The 17,100-nt window shown below is 38.8% G+C and overlaps 1 protein-coding gene across 1 annotated transcript; it reads left to right on the forward strand.

Moving 5' to 3' along the window:
* The first annotated feature begins 4,987 nt into the window (after positions 1-4,987).
* On the forward strand, positions 4,988-7,809 carry LOC311280174 (uncharacterized protein). The gene is made up of 4 exons (XM_084392149.1): positions 4,988-5,080; positions 5,174-5,203; positions 7,413-7,574; positions 7,664-7,809. Exons 1-4 carry the CDS (start codon positions 5,071-5,073, stop codon positions 7,747-7,749), a joined length of 288 nt encoding a protein of 95 aa, XP_084248275.1. The 5' UTR covers positions 4,988-5,070; the 3' UTR covers positions 7,750-7,809.
* Positions 7,810-17,100: the final 9,291 nt, after the last annotated feature.

Raw genomic sequence — 17,100 nt, forward strand, 5'->3', positions numbered from 1 at the left:
AAACACAGATGTCCATATCCACATCTCAGAGCCTTCAACAAGGATGAAAAATACATGAATTATAATAAAAAATATATATTTTATTAAAATGTATTTTTAATTGTTGGCAATGACTGTTTGTACTCTTGAACCAAAACAGTTAAAAAATAAAGGGAAAAAATCTCGTGTGTTTTTTTTTATTAATTGAGATAGTTTTGTTTCTTGATGTAATGGTATAATCTGTGTGTGACGATCCGTTAAAGCAGTTTTCAGCTGGTGATCACGGTTGATTAAATCAAAACGGGCCGGAAAAACGTCAGACTTCAACCAAACCAAGCCCCCCTTGGGACACTTCAGAACACTTCTGAGTTCTGCCATCATGCGTTACATCATCAATGAAGATTAATGAGCTCGTCCCAGAAGAAGCCATGCAAGCCCAAGCCACGGCATTACCTCCTCCGTGTTTCACAGATGAGCTTGTGTGTTTGGGGTCATGAGCAGATCCTCCCCCCCCCAAACTTTAGCCTTTTCATCACTTTGGTAAAGGTTCATCTTTGTCTCATCAGTCCATACAACTTTGCCTCTCTGTTCTTTTTGGCAAATTCCAGCCTGGCCTTCATATTCGTCTTGCTAATGAGAGGTTTGCATCTTCTGCTGTAGCCTCTGTACTTTTGTTCCTGAAGTCTTCTGCGAACAGTAGATGTGATACCTTCACTCCTGCCCTCTGATGTCACTAATAGGGTCTTTCTTTACAGCTCTCTCAATGTTTCTGTCGTCAACTGTGGATGTTTTCCTTGGTCTCTCCATTCGAGGTCTGTTACTGTAGTACACCTTCTTTCTTCCTCAGGACATTCAGTGGTTGTACTGGCTGAGGCCAGTGTTTGTGCAATGGCTCTGTTGCTCTGTTTTAGTTTAGCTATGGTGTCCATCATGGTTCCATGCTCCACTGTCTCATTTTCACACATGAATCGGAACCTCTGAGAATACAAGATCTTGACTGAAAAATGATGCACCTTCTAAGACTGGAAGAACTGGAAGAGAGGGCAACTCTCTGACAGAACAAAGGAAATTAACATTTGAACTCACTCTTGTGCACCATTCGAGACGCAAGTCTCACCTCAGAATCATCCTAATCTACATCTCTTCCCCTCTTCCCCCATTCCTTCTCCCTCATGCTGAGATCAACATTCACCCAAGAATCTATATGGTTTAATGTGAATAATTATCATACAGAATTACACGTTTGGCATCATTTGAAATGTCTCAGTGTGACTGGTACAAAGGTCTCAAAAGAAGGTTCCCAAAGAAGTAAAACAGTAAGGTAATAAAGTAAGGTAATAAAGTTCGTTTAGAGATAACTCGCACACAGAGGAGGGTGTGTCTTCCAGGTAAATGGCATCCTGCTCCCAAAAGGTGTAACCTCTGAATGCAAATTCCCATTGTAAGCAAATGTTTCCAAGTGAAAGAAGTTTCTGTTTATATAAAGAAATGCATCAAGAGGCTCGGGGCGATTTGTAGCTCAAATTAGCCTGTGAGCAAAACACTTCACATCATGTATTTTATAATGTCAGGTTCGCATCTTCTCTCTTTATTCCAGAGCATTTGATGTTTTGTATTTATTATCTTTGAACTGATTATGTAATTGACATTTACCTGACGTAATAAATTGTTACATTTGATTTATTCCGACTGACTCTGAATTTTTTTCCCCAAGATTAAACGGATTTGTATGTTCCCGCAAGTTTTGCGTCAGATTAGTGACGACTAATATTTGGCATTAATTCAAATGTACGTGTTTTGCAAAGACAAGAAGTGAATTTCCGTTTAGGACAGCAAACGTGCTGCTTGACCAATCTGGGTGTGTCTCGCCTCTGTTTTAATTTAATATTAATTTAGATAAGTGTACGTGGGAAACCACAGCATGGCCAATCCAAAGCTATTATGAGAAGAGTAATGTTGGTCAGCTTATATCTGTAACAGTGGCCATACCTCTACTGAAGTAAATGTTACGTTAAATTCAAGTGTCTGCAATCCCACGGGGGCTACACCAAAGTATCTTTGATTGTGAAGCATGAATGCGACCGATCTCAGGTATATTACCTCTGTTTGGTGACCGAAACTGACGAGTTTGTGATCGTGAGACCCGCGTTAAACAAGGCGTGAGGACCTCAGAGTGACATAGCTTCCTAATATGAACGGGTAAAATATAATTAAAGAGTTAAATAGAACAATCAAATGTATTGCTGAACTATAATTGACCAATAACCAATTGGCAATCTAACTTAAATTCGAGGTTGTGATAAAATGGAGTCAGATATAAAATAGATAAAAGCTTAAATGGAATTAAATTACGTGGCCACGCGGAAAGACAGTAACACGCAGAGACCTTCACACGTTCTGGCGGAAACCCTCATTTGGACCGATAAACGGGCTTACACCTCTTGACAGAAATAAATGTGATGATGTTATTTCCACGAAAAGGTGCATCAATGTTTGGTCCAGATCTCGATTTGTCAATGCAAGAGTCCAGCGCTCTGTGAAGTCTCTTCCAGCACATCCCAAACACTCTCACTGAAACTAAGATCTGGACTCTGAGGTGAACATGATTCTTCATTCTCTAACAGTCTGAGGCTTATGAATCTTCACATTATCATGCTGGAATATGACCATGATGCAGTGGTGTGAAGTATTGGAGTAAATGTTACTGTACTTAAGTATCTTTTTGTCTACTTTGTTGTTTTACTGAGTATCAAATACATTAGCAACTTTTACTCTCTACTTGACTTATTTTTCATTCTTGTTCTGTTCTGAATACCGTTCAGTTTAAAGGATTTGATGAGGAGTGAGGGGAAAATAGCCTAGTTTATAGTGTTTATAATGTTTGTAAATGTTTATTTTTATTTACCGGTATTTAATATACATATAAATTAATATAATTGTTTGCAATTATGAGATTAACAGGTGTTTTTTTGGAGTAAGATCAATTTCTCTTTCATGAGATACTTCCTCTTCTTGGCCAGGTTACGTTTCTCCATGTCGTAAACTCTAGACTAGAGGCATGACGTCTAAATCGTGAATATTTGGGGGCGTGATATTCAAATGACGATTGTTTTCAGTGCCACATTTATCAACGTCCGATCATTCGTACGATGGGATTGGCAGCATACAAATGTTTCATATGGAAGCTTGTCTTGTGTTAAAATATAATTGATATAAACATGCAATTCTAAGAAAAAAAGTTTATTTCTTGCAATTGCGACTTTATATCATGCAATAAAGTCGCAGATAAAAGATGATAAAAAGTCAGAATTGTGAGATATAAAATCGCAATTACCTTTATATTTTGTGGTGGAAACAAGCTTCTATACAGGTGAACTGTCACCATTTTGGGTTTGTTCTTGTCATGCTTCATGTCTGTCATGTGATTCCCTGTTTGTCATGTGATCCTGCCATGTGTCTTGTCATTGGTTAATCGTCTGATCATTGTTCACAGGTGTCCCTTGTCTTGTCATTAGTCTGCATATTTAAGCCCTCATGTTTGCCATGTGTCCTTGTCAAGTATTGTTCTCTGTAACCACTGTTTGTGAGTCATTTTCATTTTCATGTTCATGGTTTGTTTTGTGTTTTCATGCCACGCCATGTTTTTGTTTCACGTTTGGTTTCATTTATAATAAACTGCACTTGGGTTCTCATTTAGACTTGCCTCCAGTGGATTCTTTACATGAACCCTGTGTCTTAAGATGATTTCTGCGCTCGTTTCTATGTTAGATTGATAAAAGAGGCCCATTAAGTCTAAGCACACTGAAAAAGAGAATTCTTTATGGCATGAATGAAATGAGATAAAGAAATTACATTTGTGGAAGACTGCCTCTCACCAGTCAGGATTAGATAACAGTCTTTTAACAAAGGCGTAACTCTGTCATGATAAATTATTGAAGGACTTCCTACCGGTGGAATCGAGCAGCTGTTGTGACAACAGTCTTTGTGTGGATCAAGACAAACGCACAACGAAGAAGAAGTATAGCAGTGTTTAACAAGGCAAACAACAACTCAAATGAGCAGCCAATACACACTGATGAGACCCGACAGTGAAACTCAAACAGAACTGAACTTAAGTGTGTAAATAATGAAACACACACACCTGACATGATGATGAGATCTAATGAACCGGGACAACTAAGGCGGGAACGGTGTAAAACACGAACACACGTGGTGTGACATTTTGTACCCAGTCTTGATTATGCAGCATAAATTCGGAATAGGTTGTTGCTCCCATTTTATAAAAACGTAACAAGCACTCTTTACAATCAACAATCTAATAAAAGTTATCAGAAAAAGAACAGGTACAACTGCACCCATTTCTGTATATTGCTTGATAGTCAAGTCTAAATGGTCTTTAAAAATGATACTTGTAATAAAAAAACAATTAATGTATATTATAACATATAATAAAGTTTTGTTTCAAAATGGATGAGGAAAGATTTGTCAAAAAAGAAATAAGAAGAAAAAAAGAGGAAAACCGCTAAACGAAGGAAGGCTGTTGGAGTTTTACAATACTGACAAAAAAAGAATGTTACGTCTGTTTATCTGAATAAAGAAAATTAGTCATAAAATCAGTATTTCATGGTCAGAAGCTGGCTCCTTGACAAATGAAAATCACAAACATGACTCTTGTTAATAAAATAATTTTATAAATACAATTTATCAACATGTAATATAATTTTACCTCAAACAAATTAGGAAAATAAAGGGGGTTGAATCCAAAAAGCTCTAAACTGCAGCTCTAAACTAAAGAACAAGTTAAAAATAGGCCTACACAAATCAGTGTGTCTGGATAATAAAAAGCATCAGCAGTAATTTGATTTTTTTGATCGATTTGATGTTTTTGAACTCTAAAACTAGCTTGATTGTTACTGTTTGAGAAGGTTCAGTCCGGTTGGATGAACTGGTTCAGTTCACTAAATAGAACCGATTCAAAAGAATGATTCTTTCCCGAACTGGACATCACTACAAGTTTCGTTTCTCGAAAAGCCTCGCCCTGAGGAGTTTAGCTCAGTCCCACACACACAAGAGCTCATTCCGAGAGAAGATATGGGTCTCTGTAAGTAGCCTTCCTTATCATATCACTGCAGAATATTAATGTTGGTTTATCAGTATTACAGGAATCTAACCCTTATTTTCTCTTCTATTTTAGTAATGTTGTTAGCAGCTGGCGCTGGAGCAGGTAAAATCTAACAAACAAACAAACAACATAATTGAATGATCTATAATAAAAAATAAATGAAATAGTCAATGTCAATCAAGTATTTTTTTAGAGGTATTTAAAACAATCTTACGATGTTCATCAGTTGAGATTGGGGAACAACGTAACGCTTTTTGACTTTGTGTAAAGAGCTGCCAACTCTCACGCATTCACGTGAGACACACACACGAGATTGACACTTTATAAATAAATAAATTCACGCGCTCTCACGACACACATCCATTTTCTCACGCACAGAAAAATCGCGAAGCAAAGAGGACACGGAGACCGACAGACTACAGAGCAGGTTACTTATGATATAAAAAAATCTCAGCTCTCAGATTCTGTCACTTTTATTACGAAATTCAAACAATAAATACCGTTTTGGCGCTTGTAAATGTGACGTGACAGATCCCTATAGCGGCACGTGAACCGATCATCTCTACTAGCTAGTAAATAAACACGAATGAACACTGTTGAAAGATACAGTAGGCTACAACTTGCCGAAATGTATATTCCTCATACATAATATCGACCAATCAATCAAACAAAGGGGTCATTAAAACAGCTGGAGAACAATTATGTCACATAACATTTACCTCAGGAAAGCCATTCGATGACCATATAGGATAGCACAGTTAGTAGAAAAAAAAGAGCTATAGAGAGTATTTTGCTAAATGTGTACTATATTACATATTTATTATATTTTTACTTTATAATAATCATATTTTATATCATTAAATAAAGTTGTTATTATAATAAAATAAAATAAAAAACGCATTATATTTATTTGAGTTATTTTTAACCTTAAATAATACTGCCAGCTGATAGGGCTCTCTGTATGTTTACAGCATTAGGTGAGTTGTTTTTTTCTTGAGAAGAATTAATGCCTATCTTGTGTAGCCTACCTAATATTTATCCAAATGAGTCAATATTAAATCAAATCACAATAATTAAATTTAATTGAAATAATAAAAAAAGCGTAGCTTACCAGAAATTGTAGCCTACCATGTAAACATTGTAACATGTCACTAAACCTAATAAAATTCAGTTTAGTTACTAAAATGTTTTGACAATAACAATACACTTATTGTGATGCAACAATTTTTTTACATATGCAATACGCTCTCCCGCATGTCGTGTGTGTGTGTGTGTGTGTGTGTGTGTGTTGTAGCCGGTGCAGATGTTCATCAGTTCGGAAAAGAGTTTTTACGTGCATATGATATGCAGTTTATGGCGTGTAATACGGACGTACTCCACACCACTATCCTACCCAAGAGGGTTAAGCCTATACCTTCTCCTGGCTCCACAGCGCGAGGCTCCGCTGACTGCGCGCGCACCTCCCCAGATGGACGAGGCGTTTATACGCGACGCGCTCGCCGCTGTACTATTGTTTGAAACGCAGGAATCAGCGGTGAGAAGACGTAAAGTAGACACGTGACCATGTTTATTTTAGTATAGCCTACCACCAATACCACAGGACAAAAATAATCGTGTAAAACCCAGTAAACCCTGAGAAGATTACTTGCGACATTAGAACAAAATATATAATATGAGAACATGTGTACAACTAAATTACCGATCTCTTAAATATTTTCTTATTTTACTAAACATTTCATTACGTTTCGTGAACATTTTTATTAAACATGGACCTTTATGTTCATTAAAACAGTTTTTTATGCTATTGTATGCTCATTTTGTAAATATAAGCAACTAATTTAGACGTGCAAACTGGGTGCCGTTGTGATGAGATTTTCGTGCTCGGCTAGATTCGCCTCGAAGTTGTTCATCTTTGGATGCGGAGCCGTGCACATCGCCACACAAAATAGTTGCGCACCCAACGCGCACGACCACACACACCGCGATGACGCAGATACGCATTGAAAATACGCATTTTCATGAGATGGTGTTGTAGCGGGTGCAGTGGCGGCTGCTCCGGCGGTTCTGGCGGCCGTGGGGTTCACCAGTGCCGGTGTTGTGCCGAATTTCTACCCCTGCCAAATTATTACCTCCCTAGCATTGGTAGGTTTAGGATTAGTTGTGGGGGAGGGGTTAGGATTGGGGGAGGGGTTAGGATTAGGCAATCAGGTCCTGGCTTTAACGAGGGGGGGGGAGGGGGGGGGGGGAGTTGAAATTCCGCACAACACAGGGATCATTCATCAGTGTGTGTGTGTGTGTGTGTGTGTTGCAGCGGGTGCAGTGGCGGCTGCTCCGGTGGTTCTGGCGACCGTGGGCTTCACCAGTGCCGGGATCGTCGCGGGCTCGTACGCCGCCTCGATGATGAGCGCGACCGCAGTGGCGAGCGGAGGAGGAGTCGCTGCCGGGTCCGTGGTTGCAGGCCTTCAAGCCGCTGGTAATGGGAAGATGACCTACAGTCAATAATGCATTTGATAACTTTATTTTCCTAATGAGTTGGTCTCTGAAACGCGTGTGTGTGTGTAGGTGCCGCTGGGATCCCGTTCGTGGCTCAGGCGGTTGTGGGCGCCACAGGGGCCGGTGTGGGAGCAGTTCTGGGCCTCCTCATCTGAGCCGAGTCAATGAAACATTCTGTTCAATATACTAATAAAATTCTCTTCATTATCACACAGTCTGACTAGTCAGCGTCTCTTTACTTCGCTCTGCTTACATTAGGACAAGAGAGTGTGTGTGAGAGAGAGAGTGAGAGAAAGAGAGAGAGAGAGAGAGAGAGTGTGTGTGTGTGTGTGTGTGTGTGTGTGTGTTAGGGTTGCCAACTCTCTGAAATGAAAATAAGGAACGGGGGACACGCTCCCGTGACACGCCCCCGGACACGCCCCCCAAGGAATAATAAAAAAAAAAAAAAACTCCTGAAATGATGACTTCTGGTGAATATTGTGGAAACTAATTGATATATTTAGATAAATATATTTAATACATTGTAGCATATTATAATACAACTTATAGGCCTATAGAATAGCAAAGTAGGCCTAATCAATATACAAGACTGAACCACATAAGTTAGATGTGAAATATAAAGCCTATCATGATCATTTTGCCAACAATGAACCATGGATTTGTTTAGTTTATAATACATTTTATTTTTAACTTAAACAAATACAACATCTAACATTCAAAACTTCTGTAGCCTTGTGCAAACTTATTCAATAGAATTAGACTTCTAGAATGTTCTTTCCAGTGCAAAAAAAAATATTTTTTATTTAATTAGACAACATTTTAAGGAGGTGTAGTGCAAATATATTTATATAATTATACTTCCATTATAGTTAACTTTCTTTCCAGTGCAAAACAATAATATAAAAACATAAATAAAAAAAGCTAATAAAGAAAATCTAAAATATTGCACTCAAATACTGCATTCAAGCAATACAACACCTGTATGTATGCACATGGAAAATCTCACAGAAATAAATAAACCTCCAGACTAAGCACATTGTGCAGCTATTTTTTCCATGTGTACTTTTTTGATTTCTTTACAATGTTAGGCTAAACTTGTAATATCTCTTTTAATATAATCACTTTCTTATGAACTAATTTGAGTCTTAAAATTACATAGCCTACCATATCAGCTGGAGACGTCTGACGGACAAGGAACCGTGACATCGCTCGGCCATGTATTCATTGTCCCTCACGCATTCCAGCCACGGGTAGTCATTTTCCCATTCAATTCTATATGTTTGTGCTCTTTTCTTTTTCGCCGGCTGCTCGCGATTTTTACATTTCCCGCTGTTGTCACTTGTCGTCATCGTTGCTACGATACGTGACTCACAATGACTGAAACGACCAATTAAAAGGGCATTCTCTGATGATGTTCCAAGATGTTAAAAACGCTACGCTGATCATAGACAATCCGGGGGAGAAATTAGTAGCCTATCTACCGCACCGTCGGGGTTTTTTTTCACTGCACTGAATTGATTCTCAAAAATACGGAACAAAGTGCTTTCCGTATCAGTTCAATACGGAACAAGACTTTTATGTGTCAAATACGGAACGATTCCGTATTATACGGAACGGTTGGCAACCCTGTGTGTGTGTGTGTGTGAGAGAGAGAGAGAGAGAGAGAGAGAGAGAGAGAGAGAGAGAGAGAGTGAGTGTGAGTGTGAGTGTGTGTACTTGTACAACTATCTTTGTGAGGACCAGTTTGAGTGTTAGACCAGTGGAGTGAGGACAGAGAGAGTAAAGGACATGTTGGCCGGTCCTCAGTTTCCGAGAGCCTTTAAAGGAGAGTTTGAGGGTCTAGACTTGGTTTTAGGGATAAGGTTATAATGAGGTTAAGGGTCGGTTTAGGGTCAGGGGTCGGGTTAGGCACTTAGTTGTGATGGGTAAGGTTAGGGTAAGCGGCTAGAGATTGCATTGTGTCAATGAATGTCCTCAAAGATTTGAGGATCATGATCAGAGTTCAGGGTTTGAGGATCATGATCAGAGTTTAGGGTTTGAGGAACATGATCAGAGTTCCGGGTTTGAGGAACATGATCAGAGTTTAGGGTTTGAGGAACATGATCAGAGTTCAGGGTTTGAGGAACATGATCAGAGTTTAGGGTTTGAGGAACATGATCAGAGTTCAGGGTTTGAGGATCATGATCAGAGTTCAGGGTTTGAGGAACATGATCAGAGTTTAGGGTTTGAGGAACATGATCAGAGTTCAGGGTTTGAGGATCATGATCAGAGTTCAGGGTTTGAGGAACATGATCAGAGTTCAGGGTTTGAGGAACATGATCAGAGTTTAGGGTTTGAGGAACATGATCAGAGTTCAGGGTTTGAGGAACATGATCAGAGTTTAGGGTTTGAGGAACATGATCAGAGTTCAGGGTTTGAGGAACATGATCAGAGTTTAGGGTTTGAGGATCATGATCAGAGTTCAGGGTTTGAGGATCATGATCAGAGTTTAGGGTTTGAGGAACATGATCAGAGTTTAGGGTTTGAGGAACATGATCAGAGTTCAGGGTTTGAGGAACATGATCAGAGTTTAGGGTTTGAGGAACATGATCAGAGTTCAGGGTTTGAGGAACATGATCAGAGTTTAGGGTTTGAGGATCATGATCAGAGTTCAGGGTTTGAGGATCATGATCAGAGTTCAGGGTTTGAGGAACATGATCAGAGTTTAGGGTTTGAGGAACATGATCAGAGTTCAGGGTTTGAGGAACATGATCAGAGTTCAGGGTTTGAGGATCATGATCAGAGTTCAGGGTTTGAGGAACATGATCAGAGTTTAGGGTTTGAGGAACATGATCAGAGTTCAGGGTTTGAGGAACATGATCAGAGTTTAGGGTTTGAGGAACATGATCAGAGTTCAGGGTTTGAGGAACATGATCAGAGTTCAGGGTTTGAGGAACATGATCAGAGTTCAGGGTTTGAGGATCATGATCAGAGTTCAGGGTTTGAGGAACATGATCAGAGTTCAGGGTTTGAGGAACATGATCAGAGTTCAGGGTTTGAGGAACATGATCAGAGTTCAGGGTTTGAGGATCATGATCAGAGTTCAGGGTTTGAGGATCATGATCAGAGTTCAGGGTTTGAGGAACATGATCAGAGTTCAGGGTTTGAGGAACATGATCAGAGTTTAGGGTTTGAGGAACATGATCAGAGTTCAGGGTTTGAGGAACATGATCAGAGTTTAGGGTTTGAGGAACATGATCAGAGTTCAGGGTTTGAGGAACATGATCAGAGTTCAGGGTTTGAGGAACATGATCAGAGTTCAGGGTTTGAGGAACATGATCAGAGTTCAGGGTTTGAGGAACATGATCAGAGTTCAGGGTTTGAGGAACATGATCAGAGTTCAGGGTTTGAGGATCATGATCAGAGTTCAGGGTTTGAGGAACATGATCAGAGTTCAGGGTTTGTCTAGGCAGGTTTTAATGTTGTGGCTGTGAATCTCCTGATACACTGACATGATGAGCTCTCTTTTTTACTTTTCTTTCAGAAAGTAGGCTACTGCACCCTATCAAATAGCTCTAACTCCTAACAAAGGGGAGCTTTTTTAACACACACACACACACACACACACACACACACACACACACACACACACACACACACACACACACACACACACACACACACACACACACACACACACAATACCTTTGAAGACAGAAACCTGGGGCTGGTTGCGTCTTAAGTTCTAGTACTTAAAGAAAAAAAATGATGTCTAACTTGTAAGACTAGTCTAAGAGGTTTTGAAGGTGCGTCGGTTTCACGAGTATTTATAGCGTCACGAATGCACATTCCAGTGACGTCATCGCCAGAGGTTATTTAAAGCCAAGCTCTTGATTTGAGGTCATCAGAAATGATTGTCTAACAGTGACCAATGCTGTTTTCACAGACATATATAACCTCTCTGCTCCTGTTTACAGCTGGTTTTACAGTCAATTGCTAAAACACTAAAACCCATTGGCTGAACAAAGTTCTCAGTTGCCTGAACTCATTGAGCTACTTGTGCAGTCTGTTGTCAGTACCTTAAACCATTTCACAAGGTAAAACACAATTTGCAGATCTCACTTAGACTTTTCAGCAAAACTCTAAACACATTCTCATTCTCAAAACACATTCTGCACTGCACATGTCATCCACACTGGTAAACACAAGAGGCAACAATCAAATACAAATATAGAGAACACGTCATTGATTGAACACAACCACTCAAAACTGATTCAAATGATGCCCAAAGACAAGAAGAAGCACACTGATCACGTTTACTGTATTGTATACTGTAGTACAGTGTATTGTAGGCTGTATACTGTACAATGAACAAACTGTATGGCCCTGAACATTGTGCTTTCCATTTGTTACAGCACTGACTGCTCAATAGATTTTCACTGGTTGCAGGTTCATATCAACAAAGAACAAGAATTACAGACAAGTTTGTGAGATGCAGGGTACAGTACTGTAAAAATAGGGGTACAAGAAGAGGAAGAACAAAAAAAACTGCAAAGAGCAAAGCAGAGTAGTCATTTCTGATCAGTTTTGAGCTACTATGATAGAACATGTTTTCGTTCATCAAAAGACAATGACGGAAAAATATGCATTTTGTTTTGAGATTAAAAATGTTCTTCTCCCTGAGAACTATTATGTTTCGAACAATGTGTTTTCTATTTTTTTTGGTGTATTGTTCACTGACTGCTTGATAGTGTATATTATTTTGATCACTTTGTCTATGATTTGAGAGCAGTGTTTGATTTTGAACACAGGTAAAACTGTTTTGAGGCGAAAGTTTCATTTTGCGAGAGGAGTCAGAGGTTCTGTGCTTGAAGACGAGGTGTTGTATTTACAGTTTTTCTTGATTGTTTACACACATTTTCTGAAATCATGCCTCATATTCTCAGAACTCTACACACAAAACACACACACACACACACAATGGGCAAAAGCCCTCAATTCTCCTGCAAAATGAAACTTTACATTCAAAACAATGTTATTTCTTCTCAAAATGGTATTTTGTTTTCAAATGACACACACAAACCATCATATGAATAGACATTTATAAGAACCAGTTGAACACTGATGTGCTCAATGTAAAACACTATGATGAATGTAAAACACTTCTTCTTCATTCATCATAATGACTTAGGCCTTTTTTTGTTCAGTGTTACACTTACTACAGACAGTACATACATAAGTGTGTTGTAAAATATTTGAGAATATTGTTTTTATACTCAGAACACACAAATACACGGTAACAAATATATTTTATTTTTCCCACAAAAACATTGTACACAGTGTACATCCCAACCAACACAAAGTTGTACATACAGTGGTCTACATACAAAACAACAGAAGAATTGACTGTATACAGTTACAGTAAAAAAAAAAATCCAATGTTGGCATCCATTGCTCCATTGAAGAGCTGACCTGTTGAAGAGCTCACCTGTTGAAGAGCTCACCTGTGGCCCTTTTATGCTAAAGCTCTGATTGCTAATTGTAAAACTGTGTGACGGGTGTTTGCCCATGTGATGAGTCAGTGTGCATATCTGAATGGCAGTGTGTTCCTGTGAAAACAAGAGATTTTCTGCATGAGAATTGTGTGTAGTGTTTTGAAAAAGGTGTGTTTTAAAGCTGCAGTGTGAGTGTAAAGCAGGAATTGTGCTTGTAGTTCAGCAGAACTGGCTCAGGGGGTTGGTGAATGAGTTACATGTTGTGGTCAGGGCCGGCTTTGCCGACAGGCGACACAGGCGGCCGCCTGGGGCGCCATCTGCTGGACGGGACGCAAAATTGCAGAATAAAAAAAAAAAAAAAAAGTTAATTAAATGTATGTATAGGCCTTTTTCACGGAAGTTAGAACGCACATCCGGTTCAGCGTTTGTTGTGTAAAGCGACTTCCGGTCGAAACAGCAATGGCTGAAGCAACATCGAGGTGTCACTGTAGCATCCCTCATTGCTCAAATAATAATCAGTGACAACCATATTTGAGTTTTAATGCTTTTCCAAGCGATTGACTGTCTGACAAAGAAGTGGATGCATGCTATTTGACACGTAGAAGTCCCGACGTTTAAGATCGCTAGAAGCGCACGTTTGTTAGCCGATGCTAATTACACTGCCGCTACTGGCAGTAGCCTACTAAGTTTTATATATATATGATTTATTTTTTGTTAATAGGCTATCTTCATTACCCAGAGATATAATTAAACAAAGTATTAAACAAGTTAAATTAAACAAGTAACCTAGTCAAAACACATCTAACAGAACAATGTTTATTTTTTTACATTGTGTTCTTATTATTTTTTTTAATTAACGAAATGTAAATTTTCGTCTTTATAACAGAAGATACAATCTTCAAGATAGCCTACAATCTTCAAATGTATAACGGATTGTCACCTTATAAACAGTCCTTTGTGTGGTGGAATAGTTAGTGAGCATTATTTGGATAAAGTATGGTGATATCTTCATGGAACAGTAATTTAATTTGTGTCAACATTAACTAAAATTATATTATGACTTGAAAGTGAAAGGACATAAATGTAAAGGCTTCAATAATAGATTTAATAAAATATGACGGGAAAGTAATAGTGCACTCTGACAGCTGTCAAACTCACGCGCGTTGCTCAGCAACCGGGAGTGGCGCGAAAACATCTGACAGCTGGTTTTAGCGCTTTAAATGATGGGGTAAAAGTCTTTTTTCGTATTTTTTTCAAAACGCTATAAATCCATCTTTTTTTCTTTTTCTTTTCACTCTCGCCTTGGCCACCAAATAACCTAGAGCCGGCCCTGGTTGTGGTCATTGTGTCTCAAGTACCATTATTTGTGTGAACAATTGAGAAAAACTGTAATGTTTTCAGAAAATGGAGCAAGGTTTCAGAAATTGTGTTTTAGCAATTGAGAAACACTGTAAGATGCGTTTTAGTCGATCAGATCACAAGTGGACAATGTGAAATACAGGTGTGAACGGGGTCTAAAACGTTTGAGCTTGTCCACTTTTGACCACTTCCTGAGGCAGTGGAAGAAACATTTGACTGGATTGCTTTCATAGTGTAAACACTCATGTGGTCGAATGAGAACAAACAGTCACTAAAGACCGTCTCCTGACCTAATGCATAACATTAGACGGCATTTAAACTTTGGTTTGAAGAGGAAAAACGTACCAAGCACAACGTTCTCTTAAATTATAAATGTGTTCAGCACTCTGAAACAAATATTTTTCGGATTTTCTAGACTATTTTAAGTCGTAAAGTGAGCAGGATATATTAGTGTCAGCATTCAACACCACAGAGGTTACAGTACATAGGTAACCGAGACGTTACTCATATAATGCGTTACACCAACACTGGGGTTAATGTCGCTGTTTTATACGGTTTTGAATCTCGCAGCATCACTATTAGTATAAAGATGCTGCAGACACAGATCATTTACACACACACATCCCTCTGTCTCGCTCGATAATTAATTAAAAATGCTATCACTTGTTCATTCAAATAAATTTAATTTTACCACAATCTCTGTGTCTGATTTAAAGCGGACAGAATGCTGGATCTTACGAGCCGTAACTGATGAAAATAGCCCTCATGTTTACCCTCTTCCGGTCAAATATTGCACTAAAAACATCCATAACAGCTTTCAAGCCTGGTTTATACTCGACGCGTCCGCACGAGCGCGAAGGTGCGCGCGGCAAAAATGATGTCATTGCGGTGTGGGCGGTCGTGCGCGTTGGGTTCGCAAGACCCAATTTCGGCTGGCGGTGTGCGCGACATTTTTTGTAACAACGCGCGCGGCGCCGCATCCGAAGATGAACGCCTTCGAGCCGAATCTGGCCGAGCTCGAACTTCTCACCACACCAGCACCCAGTTTGCAGTATAAATGAGTTGCTTACATTTAAAAAATGAGCATACAATAGCATAAAAAGTATTTTTAATGAACATAAAGGTCCATGTTTAATAAAAATGTTCACGAAACTTAATGAAATGTTTAGTGAAATTAGAAAATATGAAGGAGATCGTTGATTTAGTTATGTTTTTTACACATATAGTATACATATATTTTGTTTTATTGTCACGAGTAATAATCTCAGGGTTTACTGGGTTTTACACGATTCTTTTTGTGGTGTGGTATTGGTACTAAAATAAACATTGTCACGTGTGTATAGCTTTCTTCTTCTCACTGCTGATTCCTGGTGGTTTAGAGGACAATTACTCGAGTCGCCCCCTATCGTTTCAAAGAATAGTACAACGGCGAGCGCGTCAAGTATAAACGCCTCGTCCGTTTCGGGAGGTGCGCGCGCAGTCTGCGGAGACTCGCGCTGCGGAGCCAGGCGAAAGTATAAACAAGGCTTAACTCGTCAGTGCTGGTAAATAAGCGTTGTATAAGTGGTATAATCCGCGGCTAGCTGTGCATTAAAGGTTTAATGCGCTCTGCTTCGCGTTGGTTGATTCTGAAAATCGCTTAATGCACAGCTAGCCATGGATGATCTCTTACATGTTAAGCTTTTGGTTTAAATGATATACAGAGTACAGTACACTATAAAAATATACAGATAATATGTCATATCAATAAGATTTGGACTCACTCAATATATAAAGCTTTAAAAATGTTTGAGTCGCTTTGGACATATATTTATTATGATCTACCTACTGTATATACATTATTTAGTTTTACTTGTAGGCTACTGTTATCGCCCGATGTTTTTGAATGTGTTTAAATTCTTTTAAACTCGCACTCAAGATCACAAAGTCTTTATTTAAAGTTAGTACTATCAGTCTCCAAAGATGTAGGCATGAAACTGCATGCACAAACTCATCCAGCAGACCATCACAGTTTCATCATTTGGTGATATAGAATCTCGTCATCTCAACAAACTGTATCTTGTTGAAAAAAAAGTACTGACATTGTTCGTCTGTTAGTAGTTAATACAGTACAAACAAACAGGCAAACGCTAAAAAACAATAGTCACATGACACTATAAAAGTCGACCTCTCAATGTATATTTCAAACTCCTATTCTGCATATCAAATATTTCACCCAGCTGCCACATCAAATACACTGTTTACAAGTTAAAAGAGAAGTAAACAAGTTGAGATAGACACATTAATAAATAGAATAGCAAGTATTTCAATTAAAGTACATCAGTAACAATGTAAAAATACAACAGAAATGAATGAGTGCACTGAGAAGATCATTTATAAAAAAAAACGTGAATAATTTCAGTGGCGGTACCTAATTAAAGGGTTAGTTCACCCAAAAATGAAAATGATGTCATTAATGACTCACCCTCATGTCGTTCCAAGACCGTAAGGAACACAGTTTAAGATATTTTAGATTTAGTCCGAGAGCTTTCTGTCCCTCCATTGAAAATGTATGTACGGTATACTGTCCATGTCCAGAAAGGTAATGAAGACATCATCAAAGTAGTCCATGTGACATCAGTGGGTTAGTTAGAAGTTTTTGAAGCATCGAAAATACATTTTGGTCCAAAAATA

The sequence above is a fragment of the Rutilus rutilus genome (assembly GCF_951802725.1).
Source record: "Rutilus rutilus genome assembly, chromosome: 20".
NCBI lineage: Eukaryota > Metazoa > Chordata > Actinopteri > Cypriniformes > Leuciscidae > Rutilus > Rutilus rutilus.